The sequence below is a fragment of the Talpa europaea genome, assembly GCF_964194135.1.
Source record: "Talpa europaea genome assembly, chromosome: 5".
NCBI classification, from domain to species: Eukaryota; Metazoa; Chordata; class Mammalia; order Eulipotyphla; family Talpidae; genus Talpa; species Talpa europaea.
This window is the reverse complement of record NC_140071.1, coordinates 4023885-4047467: the sequence shown is the minus strand read 5'-3', so window position 1 is coordinate 4047467 and position 23583 is coordinate 4023885. Positions and strand designations below refer to the sequence as shown.

Here is a 23583-nt window from a genome sequence, read left to right as displayed (position 1 = left end):
TTTTGTTGATGTGTTGGATAACGTTGATTGATTTTCGGATGTTAAACCATCCTTGTGTCCCTGGAATGAATCCTACTGGTCGTGGTGAATTACCTTATGGATACACTGTTGGATTCTGATAGCTAAAATTTTATTGAGGATTTTTGCATCAGTGTTCATTAGGGAGATTGGCCTATAGTTTTCTTTTTTTGTGTTGTCCTTGTTCGGTTTTGGTATTAGTGTAATGTTGGCTTCATAGAACGTGTTAGGTATTATACCTTCCTTCTCAATTTTTTGGAAGAGTTTGTGAAGGATAGGTACCAATTCCTCTCTGAATGTTTGGTAGAATTCATTTGTAAATCCATCAGGTCCTGGGCTTTTGTTTTTGGGGAGGTTTTTGATTACCATTTCAATTTTGCTAATTGTAATTGGTCTGTTTAGGTGTTCTATTTCTTCTTTATCTAGCTCTGGGTGATTGCAGAGTTGTAGGAATTTGTCCATCTCCTCTAGATTGTTAAACTTGTTTCCATATAACTGTTCATAGTAGTTATAAATAATTCTTTTGATTTCTGCTGTGTCCGTTGTGATTTCTCCTCTTTCATTTATTATCCTATTTATTTGTGCTTTCTCCCTTTTTGCCCTTGTGAGCCTGGCAAGGGGTTTATCTATTTTATTTATTTTTTCGAAGAACCAGCTCTTGGTTTCATTGATCTTTTGGATTGTTTTTTTAGTTTCGATTTCATTTATTTCTGCTTTGGTTTTTATTATTTCTTTTCTTCTACTGGTTTTGGGGCTTTTTTGTTGTTCTTTTTCTAGATCTTTGAGTTTCGAGATTAGGTTGTTTCTTTGAGTTCTTTCTTGTTTCTTGATGTGAGCATCTATTGCTATATATTTTCCTCTTATTACTGCTTTTGCTGCATCCCATACATTTAGGAAATTGGTGTCCTCCTTGTCATTCAATTCAAAGAATTTTTTAATTTCTTCTTTTATCTCCTCGTTAGTCCAGTGGACTTCCAGTAGTGTGGGTTTCAATCTCCACGAGGTAGGAGAATACCTTGCCTTCTCTTTATGGTTTATTTCTAGTTTGATGCCTTCATGGTCAGAAAAGATGGTTGGTATGATTTCAATCTTGGTGTATCTGTTGATGTTTGTCTTGTGCCCCAGTATATGATCGATCCTAGAGAATGATCCGTGTGCGCTTGAGAAAAATGTATACTCAGATTTTTTTGGGTTTAGTGTTCTATATATGTCTGTTAAGCCTAAGCACTCTAGATCCTTATTTAGAGCTTTAGTGTCTTTACTTATTTTTTGTCTTGTTGATCTATCCATTGTTGATAGTGGTGTGTTGAAGTCTCCCACTACGTATGTGTTTTCTCTGATGTCTGTTTTCAGGGATGCCAATAGTTGTCTGATATATTTTGGTGCTCCTTCGTTTGGTGAATATATGTTAATGAGTGTTATTTCTTTTTGAAGTATTATCCCCTTGATCATAATGTAATGACCACTGGGGTCTCTTTTTATCTTTTTAAGTTTGAAATCTGTTTTATCTGATATGAGTATAGCTGTTCCTGCCTTCTTTCTTGGTCCATTTGCTTGTAGAATTGTTTTCCATCCTTTAACTTTGAGTCTATTTTTATCTTTTGCAGCTAAATGTGTTTCCTGGAGACAGAAAAAGGTTGGGTTTTGTTTCTTAATCCAGCCTGCAACTCTGTGTCTTTTTATTGGAGAGTTTAGTCCATTTACATTTAGAGTTAGTATTGATATGTTAGCGTCTGTATTTGCCATTGTGTTTGTCTTTCCTTTGATTTTATTTATTTATTCTTTTAATAACTTTCTTTGGCCTTCTTTTGTTGTTATTCGTCCCTCTGAGGTTCTGGCTTTAGGACTCCTTGTAGTATTTTTTGGAGTGGGGGTTTAGTCGCAATGAAATTCCGGAGTTTCTGTTTGTCTGGGAAGATCCATATTCTTTCTTCAAAGAGGAAGGAGAGCTTTGCGGGATAGAGTATTCTTGGTTGGCATCTGTTTTCTTGGAGTCTGTTGACTATGTCCCTCCACTCTCTCCTTGCCCGTAGTGTTTCTTCAGAGAAGTCTGATGTCAGTCTGATTGGTTTCCCTTTGAATGTTATCTGTTTCTTCCCTCTTGTTAGTTTCATTATTTTTTCTTTGTCTTGGATTCTTGGGAGCTTTACTATTATGTGTCTTGCTGTATTTTTCCTTTCGTCATGGAAGTTTGGTGTTCTTCTTGCTTCTTGTATATCAATTTTCAGATCCTTCTTAGCGTTTGGGAAGTTCTCTTCAATTATATCCATGAATATTTTCTCTGTTCCTACATCTCTCTCCTCTCCTTCTGGGATTCCTATAACTCTTATATTTCCTTTCCTCATGGAGTCAGATAGTTCCCGAAGTCTTTCTTCGGTCTTTTTCCTTCGTACTTCTCCTTCCTTTTCTGTTTTAGTTCTTTTTATTTCTGTGTCTTCAAGAGTACTTATTCGTTCTTCCATTTCATCTATTCTGCTTTCACTGCTTTTCCCAGAGTTCTTTAGCGTCTCCATTAATTCTTTGATCTCCTGCATTTCTTTTACTTCCCTCTTTAGGGACTCAATTTCATTCTTCTGGTCATTAATTATTTTCCCCTTATCATTGTTTTCCTTTATGACTTCTGTCAGTTTTTTATTTTTTTTTTTTTTTTTTTTTTTTTTTTAAAGAATCATGCGATTTATTTTTTTAATAGAGGCATGTTTTTTTTATTTATTTGTTTGTTTGTTTGTTTATACAAGCACTGGGTACAGTCAGAAGCGCGGGAGGGTGAGAGAATTCACCAGAGCCAGAGCAGGGAGCAGAGCAGGCAGAAGGACCGAAGTACACTGCTGAGGGGAGCAGCGGGCGGCAGGAGAGGTCTGCGCGCCATGCGGGACCCTCCTCCAGTGGCCGGGGAGCAGCCGGGGATCGAACCGGCGCTGCAGAAGCCGCGGGCAGTTTCGCAACCCAGCGCTCAACCGCTGCGCCACCTGGGAGGCCCTTCTGTCAGTTTTTTAATCACAGCAATTTTAAATTCTCTATCTGGAAGGCTCAGAAGTTCTTCCAAGTTACTGTCGTTGCAATCGGATAGATGGTTTTCTTTTTGTGGTGTGCTATTTTGCTGAGGAGTTGCTGGGTTGCATGTTTTTTTCTACTCCCTACTGCCTGTTTTCTAATTTGCCGTATTCCTTGTGACACTGTGTTGCTGGTACTGGCCGGCATCTTGGGCGACCTTCCCAGCTCACCACTGGCTCCTCTGGGGAACTTCTGCTGGGTTCACAAGTCTCCAGCAAAGACAGGTCCCTGCTCTGTCTCCTCGGTGAGCCTTCTGCTGGTTCACACAGTCTCCAGCAAGAAAGGTCCCTGCTGCAAAATGGCGATGCGGGAATGAGCTCCCCTGCACGCCCAGTCTGCCCCAGCGGTGGGTGCTGCTCCCCTCTGGGCTGGAACTGCAGGCTAGAAGGCGCCCAGCATGGGCAAGCCTCCCAGCTTACCTCTGTCTCCTTGGTGAGCCTTCTGCTGGTTCACACAGTCTCCAGCAAGAAAGGTCCCTGCTGCAAAATGGCGATGCGGGAACGAGCTCCCCTGCACGCCCGGTCTGCCCCAGCGGTGGGTGCTGCTCCCCTCTGGGCTGGAACTGCAGGCTAGAAGGTGCCCGGTGTGGGCAAGCCTCCCAGCTTAACCTCTGTCTCCTCGGTGAGCCTTCTGCTGGGTTCACACAGTCTCCAGCAAGAAGGGTCCCTGCTGCAAAATCTGTTTTTAATTTTCTGATTGGCATAACAAATGCCTAATGAAAGGCTAAAAATAGTATAACTGGTGATCATGGCAGGCTTTCCTGTGGCTGAAATGGTTTGCTTTCTCTGGCCATGGATGCAAGAACTGGGGTACCGGCCAGAGGTGCGGGGATGAGAGGATTCACCAGAGACAGAGTGGGGAGCAGAACAGGTGGATCTACTGAAATACACTGCTGAGGGGAGCAGCGGGGAGTCAGGAGAGGTCTGCTGCGCCATGTGGGTAGCTCCCTGGCCGGGGATCAAATTCGTGCTGCAGTGGCTGCGAATGGCTTCATAGTGCTGCAACTTAAACCCTTGTGCCACTAGGGGGGGGCCCATTGGGTTCTTCACGTGATTCCTTATCCTGCAATCTGAGTCCACATAGCCCAGCCACAACCCTAGAGTAAGGGCGGAAATGGGTCCCTAGGAGGCCCCTCAAAAGCAAGTACAAGTATAAAAATGTTGCGTACAACTTGATACCATGAAAAGCATGTCAAAGTCCTTTCAACAATGCCAACACCCCAGAGGGCTGCTTTTGTCCCTAAAACTGTGGGGTGAGGCGGCCCTATTGGGCTTGAGTTCATTGCACTGACTCTCACTCAGGTGAAGAAAAGAGAGAGCGAAAAGGCAATTTTAAATGTTGGTCTCTTCCTCCAGATTCTGTTGTTAAACATCTTTTGAATAGATTAAGAAGCTTGAGAGAATGCCGTGACTTAGGTCTTTGAAAGCCATAAAATAATACATTTCAAAACATTTACAAAAGGAAAAACTGTTACAAGGAAGATTTTCGCAAATGACAAGTGTATATTATATGTTCCTTGAACCTTCCTTCTGTGTCACTTCATGGAAATTCTAAATTTAAATCTTACAAGGGAAAACTTCCAATTCCTTCCGCCAGTAATTGCTGTTATGTTAAAATTCTCTCATGTAGCTCTTGGAAGGGCCATTTGCTTCCTGCTGTTCCCAAACTGCATTCCAGGGGGCCCCTAGGGAGTCAGCAGGGCCTCAGAGGGGCCCTCAGAATAGTGTAAGATTTCGAGGGAAGCACAGCCTCCGCAGGACAGAGGAGAAGCGTGAGCTCAAGAGAATTTCATTTTCAAATTCCGTTATGTCCCATTCCTTTCTGAAGACGCCATAACTTAGCCAGAGGTTTCTGAAAATCACTAGGAGGGAGGATGATGGTGAAGCCCAGCAAGGGGTGAGGCGTCTCGGAGGCACTAACTTGTTAGAACACAGAAAAGGCTTAACTTGGTTAGACTGAGGGAATAAATAGAACAATAAATAGAACAAAGGAAAGTCAACTTTTCTTTTGGGCCAAAGGCACCCTAAGAACATTCCACAGGGGCCTGTGACCTCTGAGGCCTGACATTGTATAAAGTCAGGCTCTGTCTGCCGCCCTCAGTCCCTCCTCACAGGGAAAAAGATTTGATTTTTATTTTTATTTATTTATTTAATTTTTAATAGAGGCATGTTTTATTTATTTGTTTGTTTGTTTGTTTTGTTTATACATGCACTGGGTACAGTCAGAAGCACAGGAGGGTGAGAGAATTTACCAGAGCCAGAGCGGGGAGCAGAGCAGGCAGAAGGACCGAAGGACACTGCTGAGGGGAGCAGCGGGCAGCAGGAGAGGTCTGCGCGCCATGTGGGATCCTCCTCCGGTGGCCGGGGAGTAGCCGGGGATCGAACCAGCACCTCAGAGGCCGCGGGCAGCTTCGCAACCCAGCGCTCAACCGCTGCGCCATCAGGGAGGCCCAAGATTTGATTTTTAAACACGAATTCGTACAATTAAGAACAAAGCCTTGTTCCCATGTGGCTTCAGTTCACTGTTGTATAAACAGAGCCTTAACCAACTTCCTAGTGTGTAAAGAAATCATAACTCTTAATTAGTGAAAACATTAAAGAAATGGTGTATGCTTTTTATTATTCCCATACATCAAATTATATTTATCTGCCTCTTGCAGATAAATCGAACCTATTCCATCTGCCTCTACCGCTCCTCTACCCATTGTAAATTATAAAAGTCTTTGACAGCAATCACAGGAAATATCTTTAAACACATTGCAGACTTTTGAATTAATTTTCAAATTAATCACAGGCATTCTAGTGAAAGTTAGGCAGACACAGGTAATAAAGACTTTATCAATGGGTAGAAATTAAAGGTAATGGGACGCTATAATCTTGAAGCGAATCCTTCTCGACGCTTGAAAGGGAAGCTTGCGACAGAGCATCTCATCTCGGCTCTCCCTGTAGACAGCACCCATGATCTGCAAGCTCTGCTCAAAATATCCAACGGTTGTTTTATTCAAAATGAAGGGTGACTTTATCCTCTACATTTTATATTTAGAAAAAGCCAGACAGCAGAAATGAAGGTAAATGAATCGTTTTCAAGCAAGAATACTGTGAATTGTGGTAGAAGAAAATACCTGCATGTGGGATTCGCTGCATTTAATGTCTGATCATGAGAAGAATCATGGATGGTTCCAAGGATACTGCGGTTCTTCTCTGATCTGGCTTGATATTAGGAGCGAGCCCAGAGTGATGACAGCCCCCCAGAATTCCTGTAAGGGTAGATGCAGACGCGAGGTCAGGATGGGTATGTTGGCTTATTGTTGCTATGGGCCCTCGTAACCAAGGACCTAACTCAGGGTCTGCCATTGCGTTGTTCTGTTTTCCATTTCTAGCAGCTAAGCCACAACAATGCCCCAAAAGCTTCCCTCTCATCCCTGATGAGAGTCAGGGAGGGAGCCAGTAAAACTGCTGTGAGTCGTGCCCATGAAACACTGTCAGAGTCACATGCAGTGTCACTTGCAGAGTCTGTGATCCAAAGACTCTGGAGACTGAGGAACAACCATGTCTCTCTGTTCTTCCCTCTTTTCTTCTTATAATTTTGTACGATGTTGGCAGAGTTGAAGAGCATCTTTCCCCCTCACCCCCAAACCAACCCTTCCTCAGAGGCAGCGGTAGTCAGGCCAGAGCCTTCATCCTTGGCCCACCCCTGTTATAATGCCCCGGACCTCCTGCCTGCAGCCGCCTGGCTAGAGGCCGGACAGAGCAGCGTGGCCCCTGGAACCAGGCACACAGACCCAGACCCAGTGGCTCCTGTTGAGCCGGGATAATCTCACAGACAGCAACATCACCCAAGGCCTCTCTGGCAGACCCTTCCCTAATCATGTCTGAAAATGTTCAGCACATGGATGTTTCCCAACCACAAAACTGACAGAACAGATGCCTCTCCTGGCTAGTGTGCGTGCTCGGGACCCCTCACCTGTCAGGCTTGGAGCCTTGCTCTTCCCCATCCTTCCACATAAGAATCTCTAAGACACTCAGCCTCCTGGTGTCGCTCACATCATGGGAGCCTCGGTCCAGACGAGCCCTGCTCCCTGGAATCGGCCCGGAGGCAGCAAACAGGAGCCCAGACTTCGATCTTCTTACCCTTTAATGGAAAAGACAGGCCAGAACAGCAGTACCAGCTTCTGCGTCTGAGACAATATTCGAAAAAGCCCAGGCACCTGCACATCAAACCCCCTCCCTCTCGCTCCCGCTGGAGGGTCACGGAGCCAGGCGGGTCCCTAAGAAACCTCATGGGCTGTTAATTTTTAAATGGATACCGAGTCAGGAATGTAAACATTTTCCATAAAGACATTATGGCTTACAGGACAAACTTTATGGGGACTAACTGGTCGTTTTCTCCCTTGGGCTATTATTACCAAACAGAGTCTGTTAGAATTTGCAAGGCAACTAAATTCTTACGTGTCTGGCATTAATTTTTCATGGCAGAGCATATTTTTATTGAAAAAGTCTAGTTGTGTTAATGAATAAATAATGACTATTTCAAGGTTAATAGATATTGAATAGGTATTATAATATCATTGGATGATATTCTTTGTCATCTAATGGACTTTTAGAATATTTAGAATTTCATCAGAAGCAAAAATTCACTTGTACTCAAACTCCATGTGATTAAAAATGATAAATAATCACTTAAGTTTTGGCTTATTTTATATTATTGTCCCCCAGCAACTCCTAATTAATTGAATTCAGAGAAGTCCATTGCTTGGCCAAGATTAATTTAATGTGCCCAAACTCCATTAGAGTTCTCAAATAAACCATTTTCTCGTTTATTTCATCGTTTCTCTCTGCACTTCAGCAGCCAGTAGAAAACTTGATAGTTGAAATTGCTTCTTCTTATTCTCAAATAATAGGTGCCAGTTGCAACTATTGGGGGTTCTAGCCTGACTGATCCACCCCACTGGCCTTGGGCTGGGCCTGAATGGTGAGGGGACAGGACCCACCAGTTAACATGGAGTGGTCATCACTCCTGCATGCCTGAGGGCTGACCTCACATGCATAACCTTTGAAATCTTCCTCTTTTGCGTACTTGGTTTCTCATTTCTGTTTTTATCATATTATATTAGATGGTTTGTATGAGTTGCCTCAATCTTTTGTGGAATTAGAGAGTATCATTAATAACCCAGATCTCAGATGAAAAAAGGATCATCCAACTGGGAGGAATAGCTATTGGCTGTGTGCCCCAGGACCCTCCTAGTTCCCTGAGCTGAGCCCATCTCCAGGGAGCTCATGGTTGAATTAATGCTTATAATGCAGGCATGGGAATTACATTTACTCAAAAATGTAAACTTGGGGAAAGCCATTTATTTTTTTTAATTTTATTTTATTTATGCATGCAAGAACCAGGGTACAGGCCAGAGATGTGGGAGGGTGAGAGGATTCCCCAGAGACAGAGTGGGGAGCAGAACAGGTGGATCCACTGAAATACACTGATGAGGGGAGCGGTGGGGAGACAGGAGAGGTCTGCTGCGCCATGTGGGTAGCCCCCTGGCCGGGGATCAAACTCAGGCCGCAGTGGCTGCCTATAGCTTCATAGTGCTGAGACTTTAATCCCTACGCCACCAGGGAGGCCCTGGAGAAAGCCATTTCACTCTACCAGCTGTAACAATTGTGACAGTCATAATTCCAGAGCCAGTGTTCATATTAAAGCAAAGTTTTGTTTTGTTTTAAATAAAACTATATAGGGCAGTTTTTGTGTTGGCCACAAACTCTCCAGGAATGAGGATTAAGGCACTAGCACTGCCATGTGTTTATCATTTGATAAGTTCTCTTGTCAACAAAATTAAAATATCTCCACCTTGTTATTAAGAAAGGAATCCGTCTGTCTGACTTTCTTATGGACACCACCTCTGTAGCCCCTAACCCTACCAACAAGACCAATTCAAAGGCAAAAGAACACGCCTCTTGACCGAACATAAAAATTAGAGCCAACAACATCTTTGAAACTTTTGCTTGGCATGCAAAATGGTTGTACATGGTTGAGATTTTTCATGCATTTAAATAATATCCATGCAACTCTGCCCCAGTGGATAGCTTAGGGTTGTAATCAGTCTGAGCCTTGTCCCGCCTACATAAAACTTGGCTGAAAATCCAATTTTGAATTCCGGAAGGCTGCGGTTATCTTGGGACTCTTTTCAATACAAATGTAAACTTGATCAATGTCGTGACAGTCCATCAGCTCTTTGGCTCGATACCAGCATCACAGAGTACGGGACCTCAGACTGTTTGCTGCTTAGCTCTGTGCTGAGCGTGTTGTCATTATAACAACTCAGATAGTCCGTATATAGGAGTGAGGGCTCAGTCACAATATTGTTGGTCTATGTGACAAGTTTTAATGGAGAAAAGGTTACATTTGCATACTCTCCAGCTCCATTACCATTTCTAAAGTGAAGCCCAGTAACAAATGAGAGTTATAAGCTCAGCTTCTTGGGAAACCCTAGATGGTTTTTCTTACTTATTTTTCTGCATCTAGTTATGTACATCGGACACATCTTGAGGCCCTACACTGTGCGTCAAATATTGCTCTAAGGAACTCACACCCATTATTTCTAATCACCCCAACCCTATGCCAGGGGAGGAATTACTGTTGCAGTTATAGATGCACTCGTGAGCAGGTATTCAGAGGACACCTGTATGGCAGCCAGTGGAGGGTCAGCAGCCAAGATACACTCAGTCCCAGGCCACCCAGAGGTGGAAGGAGAGGGGCCCAATGGACCAGGGTGGAGGGTTATTGGGACTTTGGTGATGGACATGCTGTGATAACATACATTTGTAATGTGAACTTAATCCCCTAAAACATACACAGTGCTGTAAACCAACATTATTTCAATAAACATGATTTAAAAAAACAATAAAGACATGTGGGAGGAGCCCAAGAGTTCAGAGAGAGCTCCTGGGGGGCCAGAGAACTTTGGGGGTAGGGGGAACAGAAATCATTTCAAAAATCGCAAATTTTAATGCATAGTTTTTACCACAAGCTAAAGCAGTATCCCTTATAGTCACTCACATGTTTGAAGAATACAGTTGAATATACATCAGTAAAAAGTTATTTTAAAAAATTAAATGGTATTGTATGAATTAAAAATATATAAGTATACATATAGCATATGAATTAAAAATATATATACAGGGTGGAGGGTTATTGGGACTTTGGTGATGGACATGCTGTGATAACATACATTTGTAGTGTGAACTTAATCCCCTAAAACATACACAGTGCTGCAAACCAGCATTATTTCAATAAGCATGATTATAAAAAACAACAATATATTTTAATATATATGTTCCATAACATATGCTCTGTCACTTCAATTACTAGTATATATCCAGCTTTGGAACAGCTTATCCAGTGCTTTTATATATATTATTTTATGGAGTGATTTTAAAAATGAAGCTTCATGAAATAAGTGGTCTTTGTTGCTATGTGTGCTCTGTGGAAACCAAACCCAGCAGCCTATTCGGATTTATGGACTAGACGGGAGAAAGCCGGGTGTTCAAGATCTGAGTTCTTTCCCGACTTTCCTGAGACCAAGACCTATTGCCATCCAACCACAGAATTCAGGAGTGAGAGAGTCACAGCGTGCCCAGCAAGCACGACCACACTAAGACAGGCTGAGTCCAGGGTTTCTGCCCATCTCATGATATTTGGGGGTCGATAAGTCATTGTAGGGGACTATCCCCCATTCTGTAGGATGTTGAGCAGCTTCTCTGGCCCCTACAACTAGATTCCAGTAGCATCTCGCAGTTATGGCCACCAAAACGTCTCCAGACATTGTGAAATGCCCCCGGGGACACAGTTTTAGACATATTTAATTTTCAGACAATGTCTACAAAGTCACTTGGAGACATTCCTTCCAGAGAATGATGGGAAGGCCCTTCATGATCTCACCCCAAACTTGCCTCCAGCCCGTCCCCACCACATCACTCCGTCACAGACCTTTGCCCTCTACCCCCTGCTCTTTCACAGCAGACCCCACCCCTGAAGAGACAGCTCCCCTTCCCAAATATGTCAGCCCTCTGTGACCCCAAACCTTCACACGTGGTGTCCCCCACTGGTATTTGTCTTTTCCAGAACTTTCTGCCTTGTGAGCCACACCTTGTCCATAAGAGTCAAGACCTCATGTGAAGCATCCTTCACATATACTGAATTTGGGCTAAAATGAGACATTCTCTCCTAGGCTCCCAGCTTTTCCTCTTTATATATCTCCATGGACAGCAAAATCTAAATGCTCTCTCATCTCAGTGAAACAGAGCTATTCTAGAAAGAGACCCAGGTAGAAATCCCCCCAAACTCTCTGCTGGGTTGGGGGCTGAGCCTTCCACCCCCCTCATGATGCTGAGTTGAGATTTGGAAAACTTTAGTGTTCTCTTGGGGGACAGCGGCGAAATAACTAAAAATCAGCTGCCTGGACCCGCCTCCGACGGGAGAGCGGCTCAGGCTGGGACAAGAGAAGTCATTGCAAACACTGTCTTCATCTGCTGTCTTGTTCGACTCTCTGATCTGGACTTATCCTCCTGCTCCCTTTCCTTCTGACCCAGAGTAGTCCCCACACACCCACCCCAGCACCCCACCTTCACTTTCACCTCACAGAGTCTCACCGCGCCAGAGAGGGATTGGACGTGGTGGCGCCAGGCCTTTCACAGGAAGGGCACTCCCTTTGGCCCCGGGGAGCTGGCGGTGGAGGGGGTGAGGCTAGAGAGCAATAAACAGCAATGGTACAAGCGATAAAACAGAATTTCAGATTTTATCCATACTGTGGGTAACATAGGGCGGTGCAGAGAGACAACTCAAGGGGTGGGGCTTGTCCAGAAGCTTCAAGGTGACCCCTGTGGAGACATTCGGGAGTCGGCCATATACAGGAGGGGGAGGCGCTCTGGGATCTGGCGTGGGTGTGGGGTGCTCCTTGCAGGAGGGAGAAGCCACAGGTCCCTTCAAATGCTGCAGCCTATTTGCAGCAGCACCTCTGTTTTGGAGACAATAAAATTAAAGCCGAGGTAAGGGCTACTTGACTCCTCAAATGTGGATCTGGTGTCAAATTCATCATCCCTGCGCCAGCAGGCGTCCCGTCCCTGGCACCACAAGCAGAGTGCAGGGGTTGGGTGTTGTCCTGAGTGCAGTGAGAATTCACTAGAGGAGAAAGCCTCCGAAAAGACTGTGCAGATTTCCAGGTATTCTACAGATTCGGATGTAATTTGTACAAAGAATGTAATTTGTACCAAGAATCTCATTCGAGGAGGCTGCTGTTCTAAGAAGAGGCCTCAGGTATCTCTGTGAGGCAGAGGTGGTGGAGAATCATGCGACAAAAGGAAATTAAAAAGAAATCAAGCTCCCTGTGTTTTAATCCATCGTTGGTCTTAACTGGGATCCCAGAGCCAAGAAGGCAGGAGTTGGTCCCTCATCAGCAGTCACTTAAGTCTGTTGTGTATCAAATCTATCACTGACCTGCGTGTCCTTTAGAAAACACGTCTGCCTGTGGTTTTATGTACCCTTTATTCAATAGTTAACGCATAGTAAATCGAATTTTTTATCTCCCCAGTAAAAATAAAGCAGATACAAAAGAATCCTATTCCGCGTCGTCATCCATAGCTGTAGAAGAAGCACCACCATGTTTCAGGATTTGCTTGTCAGCCATAGTTGTGTGAAAGGAAAGATAAAGTGAAGTGGTTAGCATCTCCGAGGAGACTTTTAACCTCTGTCTGTTCCTTCTCGCTCCTGTTTCTTGCCCCCTCTTCTTATTTGACAGCACTGACCTGGCATCAGTAGGATGGATGCTTTTGAGTTCTTTCTCTAGAAGTAGAGTGTGGCTGTACAAAGCTGTCTCATTTATCTTCCACTAGATAAATAAGATTCTTTCATGGCTTGTGGGGTCAAGATTTTATCTGTGGTCTCAGAAGTTGCTTTTTTATTTCTCTGTTAAAAATTGGATCCCTGCTCCAGGAGTGTGACCCACACAGGTGGCCCCACAAGCCCCGTGTTTTAACCAGCTGAGCTGATTGATTTCATGAAAGAACATTCAGTGACATAATGAATAGTCAGCGTCATGCTTTAGGATGGACTTAGCTGTCTTAGAGCATGTCGTGAAATTAAACAACCAACTACTCAGAGTGGCTACTACATGAAAAGGAGGACGCAGGAAAATCTAGAAAGCATAAAATATATTTACATTGTCTGGACAAGTCTACTTCTTTAAATAAGTGATTTCCATTCATAGAGTCTTGTCGTTTATGCCCAGAGAATTGTTTAGGAAATCTATTTTCAAGATGAGATTATGAGTATAATAATAAAAATAAAGAATGGTGATGACATCCACTGCAACTACAGCATTTTAGATTAGAGACATCCAGATGTATTTTCTGTTACTTGGTAATTATGTAAATGCTGCACTCGAACCAGATTGTTGAAATGATAGATTAGAAAAGAAATATGACCTCATTAGTGATCCATTTAAGTCCAAATGAAAGGCAGCCATAGCCATAAAATCACGTACAATTTTATTTTTCTTAATCTTCATAAACGTCTTTTAAATTTTTATATATGTACATGGTATCTATGTGTGTACACGTGTGTATACTTAGAACTCACAAAAATCTTTTCAATCCTTTAAGTGGGTGCATGTGTAAGAAAATCGGAACCATCATTTGTGAAATTTTCCCACTTAAACGCTAAGGTGCGCTTCATAACTGGCCAGCCGGCGGCGGCGGCGTGCGGGGTGCCCCTCTCACGTTCTCTCCTCTCCCTTCTGTTCAGAGAATTTGGATGGAGAGACCCCGAACTGCCTGAAGTGATCCAGATGTTGCAACACCAGTTCCCTTCGGTCCAGTCAAATGCTGCAGCCTATTTACAGCACCTCTGTTTTGGAGACAATAAAATTAAAGCCGAGGTAAGTGCTCCTTGGGCCCTCACACGTGGATCTGGTGTCAAATCCATCATCCCTTAGGTTCTCAGAGTAACAGTAAGAGGCGAAAAGGTGAGAAAAATTAAAGTCACGTTTTCAAAATTTCTGTCCGCATTTAAGACCCAGGCCACGTCCTCCGCGTCTGGCGGGTGGCGGGTCTGCACACGCGTCTGCCTAGCGGCGTGGACCACTGTGCCGTGGGGGAGCAAGGGCATGCACTCGTGTCCACAACGCAAGCTTGTCCAGGGCTGTACTTACGGGCGCTTCGCCTCCTCCTCCCGCGTCCACCTCCACAGTCCTCTGTGCCTGTGAACACTAAAGACCTCCACGGCACCCACAGCTGGCTCCTGGACTGCAAGATCGCTGCAGTCAACACGCGTCCTCGGTCCTCCCTGGAAAATGTATTGACAAGATGCGAGCTGCAGGCAGCTCCAGGTGCAGGCCAGCATTTGGAGCCGTGTCCAGAGGTGCCGGGGTCGGAGGCAGCACCGTGTGCTCCCTGCCAGGCACCTGACGGCGCCCTCCTGTAAACACGGGGCGGTGCTCTCTGAATGTGGAGCGACTTCAGGTGCATTCACGTGGTGCCTGATAGTTCTGGAAAATCACAGTGGTCAGCGCGGCCAATTCTGAGTGTTTTAGACAAGGGACAAGCATTTGCATATAAGCAGCTGAGTAATCAAATTTTTAAAAAAGATTTTATAAGCTATAAAGAGTCAACTCCATAGCATGGAAGCAATTTGAAGCTGAGTCTCAATTAGTTTAAGAGAGGAAAGAAGCAACTGAAGATATAATTACAATTTATTATAGATTTTGCCTGCTCGCGCTGGGATGCATATAGCCGAGCAGCCGAGCATCTTCCGTCCCTCTTCCACTGGGACGGCAAAGGACTTGAGTCAGCTCCTGCTTAACAGAAAAGTCCTATTTGTTTATGGAATGAATATAGCACAGTGGATCGGAAGCAGGTGTGACTTTACCCCCAGGAGACATTTGACAGCATCTAGAGCTTTTTTTGGTTGTCCTGCTGGAGAGTTGAGGTGGTGCCACCAGCATCTGCTGGGTAGTGGGCTGGGTAGTGGGCACGGGGCAGCCCCTCCAGCAAAGTGAATAGTGCCAGGGTGATAGATACTGTTCATCTAAAATACATTTACAATGTCAAAAAATACCACCTCCCAAGATGAGCTGAAATTCAAGTTGTATCCCTACTGTCCCATTGAAAATGAGCCTTCTCTGTTTTTAATAGAAGACTAAATGGCCACCCCACATGGAGGACCAAGTCCTGGCTGGGGTCACACAAGGTCATTTTTGGAAGATTTCAACTTTGAGGGTTTCCCTGACCTCATGAAAGCCTCTCGTTCCATTGTTGGCATGAACTCGGCTCAGGCGGTTGTGGTACCCCCACAGAAGTGGGTTGGGCTCTGGCCCAGAGCATGGTTGATGTCAAGATTGTAACACACAGATACCAAGAGGGAATAAAAAAGTGAGTAGCTCACATACTGAGGCTTATGGGGGTGAGCTGGGTGACCCCCAAGCAGGAACCAAACATGGCTGAAGAGCAGGAAAGGAGGCTACTAAGGTGTCTTTTGGTGGTTACAGGATGGGGCTGGGGTGAGGTTCTCACATGGGACAGGGGCCTGTGTGGTTTGAACCACCAGCTGGTGCTACAACAGGAAACACCTGAGCCTTCTTATCAGCTGGCTCAGGGGGAAGCTTAAAAGCTGTCAGAAGCCAACTATCAAAAAATGCAATCTTGACTCTTGATTACGAGAAGGCTTGTGGGCTGACACAGGAGAGAACTGGTTGGACTGTCCCTGTCTGCATGATTCAGGGACTGGCCTGTATCCTTCAGTAGCACTGACCCCAACAGCTGGCAGTAGACCTGTGTGTGGGCACATCAGAAGCACCCCCGGTATCATGTAGACAAAAGGGGGCATGATGGATGGGTGACCAGACACACACCTCAGCGTCCGGCACACACGTCCTGGTCCCCTGCTCACCCACTGTGTCTCCCTGAACACACTGACCTTTCAATCCTCTCATCTTTTAAGAGGCTGGTACCTGTGTTGTGGAGTCTTTGTCAGGACTGAATGACTTAAGGCATGCAGACTGCTTAGCAGTGCAGTAGTAATTCATTTTCTTTCTTGGTCAGGAACACAGTTAAGATACTTCAACTACTATTTTGTGTCATGTGTATGCACAGCACATGGCTGTGTGTAAACGAGTGCTTTTTTTTATTATTTATTTTTATTTATTATTTATTTTATTATTTATTTTTTTATTATTTTCTCTGGGTGCTCTCAAGGTGGCTTGTGTACCTCTCACTGCCCAGAGACCCTCGTGACAGCTGGTACTAAGAGCAGCAGTTCATGCACAGGATGTCAGTCCTCTGCTTCTCCTCCCAGAGACCCCCCACACTGCCAGGACCTCATGATAAGGTTCCCCCCCGGGATGAGAAGGAAGGAAAAGGGATGTGGGGCATAATCTGACGATACATTAACAAAGTGAAATTGAAGTCAGTAAAAGCCCGAGGAGCTGGGAACATGCAAAATGCATAAATAAAATTCACAATGAGCCTTCAGTCACAGAGGGCACACGTGTGCGTGCACAGAGAGGCGTGTGACTCTGACAGGGATTTTGCACAGACCTGCTCTGTCCTCTCCTCCTAACTCAGGGCCCAGACCATTTAGCAATGGCTCTCCCTTCGTGATGGATGGCTGCCTGTCATGTTTTCATCTACAGGTATTGATTTCTGTAATTACCTGTTGTCCAAATACTAATCTTGCAGGCACTGGCCTTTCCAAATTTACTCAGTCCTCTAGTCCTTCTATTGCATTTTACTGAATTGATTTAGCCCCTCAGTCTACATTTCATTATTGGTATTGACTTTGTTCACACAATGGATAGGCCATTGAGCAAAAGGCAGAATTAAATCTCCTAGCTGTGGAGGGTCATCAATCATACCTTTCTCTCTCCCTATTATGGTGCTTGGTACAGTTTTCATATAATGAACCCAAGAAAGTCAGTTTTGTTCCAAATGAGGCCAGACCTTAGAGCTACAAAATTGAGATTCACTTCCATAAAGTGCAACCCACGGGTGCCTGACCCAGGGCCCAGGGCTACACGATGCTTGTTTATACGTACCTTGAAGGCCAGTGAGAGTCCAAAATGTGGGGTAGGAGAGTCTCACACAAACCAGCTTTCAGAGCCAGACAAGATGGAAAGAAAAGCAGTTAAGGAAAAATTGAAGCAGGTGGGGAAGGAGGGGACTGGGCTATCACTGTGATGAGCCAAGTCTGTGTGGCTGCTTCTCAGAGGCTAGAGAGTATCTGATGTGGAGGTCAGTCACCTGCTTTAAAGGGCAGCATGGGCCACCGATGGACGTGGCACTGTTTGAACCATGCCTGCTATCTACACTGTCGCCTCCATTGTTGGGAACGTTACAAGAAGTTGAGCTGTAAATAACATAGAGTTATTGTTCCAGGGCAGCCCCAGGAGACAGTGTGACCTGAGTGTGGATGCTTAAAAATTTAGAACAACACCCAAAGCAGACAAGCTGGGGGAAAAATTTAAAAGGTTTATATAAAAAGGATTGAATGAGAAAGATGGGAGAGAGAGAGAGAGAGAGAGAGAGAAAGAGAGATTAGTCGACATGTCCTACCAGTAGTCTGAGCTGAGACACCAGGGTGCAAGTTGAAAGAAAAATTAGAGCAACCAAGTCTGCATGTGTTCAGTTAGACACCAAACAGGGCATCTTAACCCCACCCCTGGGTCCCAGAAAACCACCCCCCCACAGGAAGTCAGGTTCGCAGCATGCTGGGAGTTGTAGTTCTTAGCACCTGAGCTCTCTTCCAGGTTGATATTGGGGTGGAGACTATAAAAAGTCAGGAAGTGGTGGTCATTCATGCTCAGAGTTTGCTCTCCACTGTTCCTCCACCAGTATTAGACATGAAAACTTGCTCTGTGTGTACTATAGACATGTTTGTCTAGCAGGTGCCTAAATAGTGATCATTTTTCAGCATTTTGCATAAGTCCTTTCTTCATTCTTTCCTCCACTAAGAATATTAAGAATATTCCATTGATTTGGGGGTCATACAAAGTATCTTTTATGGGTTTTAATAATTTGAGTTTATTTCTGCTCTCCCTCATGCATTTTCCCCATTTCTTCTCATGCACACCAGTGGTCATGCACACAGGTACGCTCACAGGTGGGCACCCCATTGTCACACCTAGGCTATCACCCACACGGGAGCACATGTGTGCCCATGTGCTCCATATGTTGGTGTTCAAGTTACTAGGTCTCCTAGATATAAAATAGTATTTGTACTTTTTTAAATGACAAAATAGGACTCTTGTTAAACTGTAATTTTTTAAATATTTTATTAGATACCTTTTAAATATTAAATTCAATTTATTATTTTTTTTAATAGAGGCATTTTTTTTTTATTTATTTGTTTTGTTTATACATGCACTGGGTACAGTCAGAAGCGCGGGAGGGTGAGAAAATTCACCAGAACCAGAGCAGGGAGCAGAGCAGGCAGAAGGACCGAAGTACACTGCTGAGGGGAGCAGCGGGCGGCAGGAGAGGTCTGCGCGCCATGTGGGACCCTGCTCTGGTGGCCGGGGAGCAGCCGGGGATTGAACCGGCTCCACAGAGGCCGCAGGCAGCTTCGCAACCCAGCGCTCAACCGCTGCGCCACCGGGGAGGCCCTTAAATTCAATTTAATAAACATTTTTTAAAATTCAGAGCCATTCCATTAAATCAACCTCTTACCAAAGATGTGTTTTGGGGTGGTGGAATTTTGCTCCACTACACTGCTATTGCTCATCATCCACACTTTGAAGCAACTGTCAGCTGAAGGAGGCCTTGGTTCTATTCCAAGCAAATGCTGAAACATATAGAGTCAACCACGGGTATTTGGCAAGTTAGAATCAAAGAACAATTCACAACTGCCAATATAAACAAGCTCATAAGCTGGTTCAAATGCTTAATACACTAATGTTATGTGAGCGTGGTATTAATGAATGCATTCATTAGATGGCCTTTGGTTAGCTACACACTTTCACACTCTGTTCTTGGCCCTGATAATACTCAATAAACAGAACAGACCCAGAGGAGTGGGAGGCAGGCAGAGTATCCATCACCTGTGGATGGCGTGCTTGCATGCAGAGAACACAGCCTGGCCATGGGCTAGAGGTGTAGGGTAGAGGTTGGGAGGGTGTAAAGCTATTTTGTATAAGGCAGTCAGGAAAGTCATCTGAGATTGAATATTTGGGGAGAGCCCCAAGGCATGGAGAGAGAACCATGGAGTTAGTTACCGAAGAAGGAAGGTCCCACACAAGAGTAAACTAACAAGTGCCTGGCAGGGTGCGCTAGTCTGTATTTCACAGGTGTATGTGTTTCCTGTTGCTGCTGTAACAAAGGGCTACCAACTGTGTGGCTTCACATGACAGAAATTCTTTCAATTTATTAATGTGCATCAGGGAGCTCCGGTGATTGTGCAGGCTCTGTTCTTGATTGGAAAAAGAAATATTTACATCCTGAACTAAACAATGGGGTCAAAGAGCCAGGGATGATAAGGAGAGGGGAGGAGAGCACACCCCGTTGAGGGAGGGACTTAAGGAGCAGCAACGCCTTAGGGAGCAGCAATGGCTTCCTCTTTGGTTAGGGAAAAGACAGTGGCATCAGGAGTGGTAATTACTTCTTTCTGGAATAGGGAAAGACCAAAAGGATTGTGGGTTGGGCAAGGCCTCCTTCTCACTCTTCATGGGTCTTCATTGTCCCCAGCTCGATCTCCTCACCTAAGTAGGGCATCTTGGGGAGACAAGCGCTGGGAATCTTGGGATGATCTCATTTGAGCTCCTTCTTCTAGCCCCACAGGTCACAAAACAGGGGCTCCCGCTGATCATTAGTTCCAGGGACCAAGTTCAAAGAGAGCCTGTTGCCAGGCGCAGGGTCTAAAATCTGTCACCAGGTCAGAGCCTCTTTCACTGCTTCCGGGTCCAGCCACCCACCACCGCAAATGCAAGCAAAGGAGCCTTTGGTGCAGCCAAGGAATAAAGCCAGCGTCTCCAACCAATAGGGAAGAGGGGGTGGGAGAACCAGGAGCTGCAGGTGCAGGAGCCCAGGGTTGTTGCTGCTGAGGTCAGGGACCCCCTGCACTCAGGGAGGGGGTGGGACAAGTCCCCCCACCCAGTAGGCTGCCTTCCATCAGCTCCCACAAAAAGGAGAGGAGCTTATGTACATCCCTCCCTATTAAAGGCTCTCAAAGAGGTGGCCCAGCTCCACCCCCTTCCCAGCTGGCCCCACTCAGGACTTCACGGGCAGAGTCCAGACCAGGCAGCTGTGCAGGCTTGTCCCCTCCTGCTTACATGGTGTCCGGACATCAGGGATGGATTGCCCGCCTCAAGCCCCAGGCTGCTCCAGCTGGCCAGTTCTTGGTAGAAGACCCTAGAGGCTCCAGAGACCTGGCTGGTTCCTTTCCATGAAGAAGCTGATCTGGAGAGCTGGGAGCCAGAGGAATCAGCCTGGGGAAAACTGACTTAACCACGGGGAGCCACCAGAGTGTGTAAGTGGTGACCAAAAAAAAGGGAGAATGACACTGCCTCGCATCAGCGCAGCCTCTCAGCTGGTTGGTCACTGTGTGAGCAGAGCACAAGGAAAGCTAGGGCAGATGACAGTCAGCCGTGAAGGGCAGGGCCCTATTCCCTCAAATTTCTGGACTCTTCAAGAATCACGGACCACAGCAGGAAAAGCAATTCCTGGTGCAGGGGCTTTGTACACACTGAGGCGGGGCTGTGGCGGCTCCGCGTGTGGGGTTCAGAGCATGCAGCGAGACACCCCCCACTAGGGGCAGCAGAGAGCTATAGCCACCTCCTGCAGGTCGGCAGGGCCCCCTGCCTGTACCACCTCCAAGGGCACAGGCCCTGTCCTCAGACAAGACTGCAGTCAGAGACAGCCTCAGGGGCTGCCTTTGTGTGAGGAGAACATCTCCCATAGCCCCTCCCACAGCAGAGGAGAAAGCAGGATGGAGGAGGAAGGAGAACGCACCAGGGGGAGGCAGCAGAAGAGGGGTTCTTGGCGATGGGGAGAGGTGAAGTGTTGAAGCTGGAAAACGACCAGGCTCCATCCTGTATCAGGACGGAGACCATTTCGATAACCAAAAGTGAACGAAAGTTAAAGAATCAGCCTGACGTTGTGCTGAAGTGCAGCCAGCCTGCAGCGAGCATGCGAATCAGCCTCCAGGTAGAGGTCTCTGCACGCAGGGAGAGTTGAGAGAGCAGGCGCCGAATCTAGGTCATGGCTCAGGAACAGCGATGCAGCGGGTACTTCTCTATTCTCTTGGAAATTTCTTTGAAGGGTTTGCTGCAATTTGCTTTGGGTTATTTTGACTTGACTTCCTCATGGGGCTGTGCTCTCCTGTTTTGACGGTTTATCTTTTCATCTGCCCATCCCCTGAAATGGATTCTGAGTTCCTTCTGATAATTAAAGAAATGAACCTTTGTAAATATCAGTGCTTTGCATTTGTATCACAGCCTCTGTCCTAGCTTTGTTGTCTTGGCATATTTCTGAATGAAGGTTGCCTGTGCCTTATCTGAGAAAAGACCTAATCCCTCCCTTAGGAAATCATCCCGTCCCCCTCTGGGTTCTTCTGTGCTGAGAAATAATCAAACAAGCATCAGGCAGATTGGTAAGAGAAAATGCCAAAAAGAAGTTTGATAAAGCTTGTTTACGTGGGGAGACCCACCAGGCCTGGGTACCGCTGGTCGCCATCTTGAACAGCTTAGCTAGGACAGAGGGGGTGGCGGGAAGGGACATTCAGTTAGGAGTTTATTGGGGGCGGGTGAGCAAGCAAATGGTGTGGTTCTGCCTCCTCCACTGAAAAGAAATAAGGAAATTCCATCTCCCGGGAGAGGCCCCTCCAGAGAGCTCACATGTGAATATCAGCACAGCCTCCACCCAGTCTTCACAGCCTCTTGCTAAAAAGACATATTTTGGGGTGGCAGATTTTGGCTCCCCAGTGGAGGGATAGTCAAACTTTATGCAGAAACTAGATTTCTGCAACTAGCGTCTAGAGTCGTTTCCTTGCCTTTACTCTTGAGCCCTGGTCTCTGCCCTCCTGCTGATTCGCCACCGTGCAGCCTTATTTCCGGTGAGACGCTACCCTTGCGCCAAGGAAAAGGCCTCTTGTTGGTCTGTCAGCTTTTGCTTTTCCCCTTCCACACAGCCTCTGGGTTTTCCTGGCACCAGCAGGAAGGAGAACACTTTCTGAATGTGCGGGTAGAAGCAGCACTGTCTTACTAATCCACTAGGAGCAAACTCCGCTCTGCTCGGCCTCGGATCACTTTTCCAACTTTACCAAGATAATTGTTAGTTTCGTTCCAAATTCAAAGTTTCCAGCCTCCTCCACCTGACGGACCTCGCAGATGTGCCGCTGACCTTGCTGTGGGCCGCCTGCGGGCACCCTCTTGGAGAGGCCGCGCTCCCTGTGAGAGGTCCGGAGCGGACAGGGGCCTCCCCACTGGAACCCCAGCCTCACGTGGCTGAACGTGTGGGCAGGTTTCTAGCTCCGCCCCGTTTCAGTGATTCCCATTGAGATTTTTATTGGAAGAAATGGGTCTTTATACCAAAACGACATCAGAGATAGTGTCCTGTCTCTTCCCTCTTAGCGGCATCTCCTCTGCACCAGTGATTCTCACCTGCTTCAGGGGAGTCTGCAGGTGGCCGTGACAGGGTTTGCTTCCCCGGGTGCCCTTTTTATCCAAATCCCTGATAGAAATGAAATGGAAAAAAATATTTTTCTAAGAGCTCTTCGGAATTCAAATTGCTTTTCCGGCATTTGCAACCCTTCATAATTAACTTGCTTCTTGAATTAAAAAGTAAAATACTGAGTAGTCATTAACTCTTTTGTTATTTGTATTTAATTATATGTATGGAACGATAACTTGCATTTTCTTTGAATCTATGTAGACTTTTAATTTTGGAAAATTTTTTGAAAGAATCTTATGAATGAAAATGAATTTTCTCTGGCAATGGTGGGATGCAGACAGCCCGGGCTCCCGGGCCGCTCACAAAAGCCTTGATAACGCCACCTGCCCTGAGTGGTGGCAGCAGGTGGAACCATCACTGTGGGTGACCAGCACTGGAGTGTCCCATCGCTCTGTGTGCACCGGGAAAGGCAAGGGGTGCCCCCGTGGGGTTGCTGCGCACCCCGCTCAGTGTTCTGCTGTCCAGGAGAGTGGTCCCCACTGGGGGCTTCGGGCAGGGAGGGAGACTGCCCTTGCTTCCAAGCACAGCGATGGAACCTGCTGTCTGGGGCAGGCACCCAAGGGAAACAGAGGCAGATGAATGGACACCAGGAGCCAAGGACAGCGCTCTTCGTGGCGGGGTACGGGGAGGGACAGGTGCACCGTGACCCGCCGTCAGTGGACTGAATGGAGGGGTCTGAAGACAAAGGTTAGAAAGTGCGTTGTAGGCGCTTGGAAAATAAAATCCTGCGGAAGTGGGCGCTCCTCTCCATCACTTTCTGCCCCTTTTTCTTTTGATTCTCAGCCGCTGGCGTTTGCGTTGCTCT

At 46.0% G+C, this 23583-nt stretch overlaps 1 protein-coding gene across 2 annotated transcripts in view; it reads left to right on the top strand.

Moving 5' to 3' along the window:
* The window catches only part of CTNND2 (catenin delta 2), a gene marked incomplete at both ends in the record, with an annotated part of 698753 nt that overhangs the window by 498975 nt on the left and 176195 nt on the right, over nucleotides 1-23583 (top strand). For both annotated transcript variants that reach the window (XM_084233856.1, XM_084233855.1), the window contains one exon: nucleotides 13867-13999. In XM_084233856.1, the coding sequence (XP_084089982.1) occupies nucleotides 13867-13999 (133 nt within the window). The remainder of the gene's footprint in view (nucleotides 1-13866; nucleotides 14000-23583) is intronic.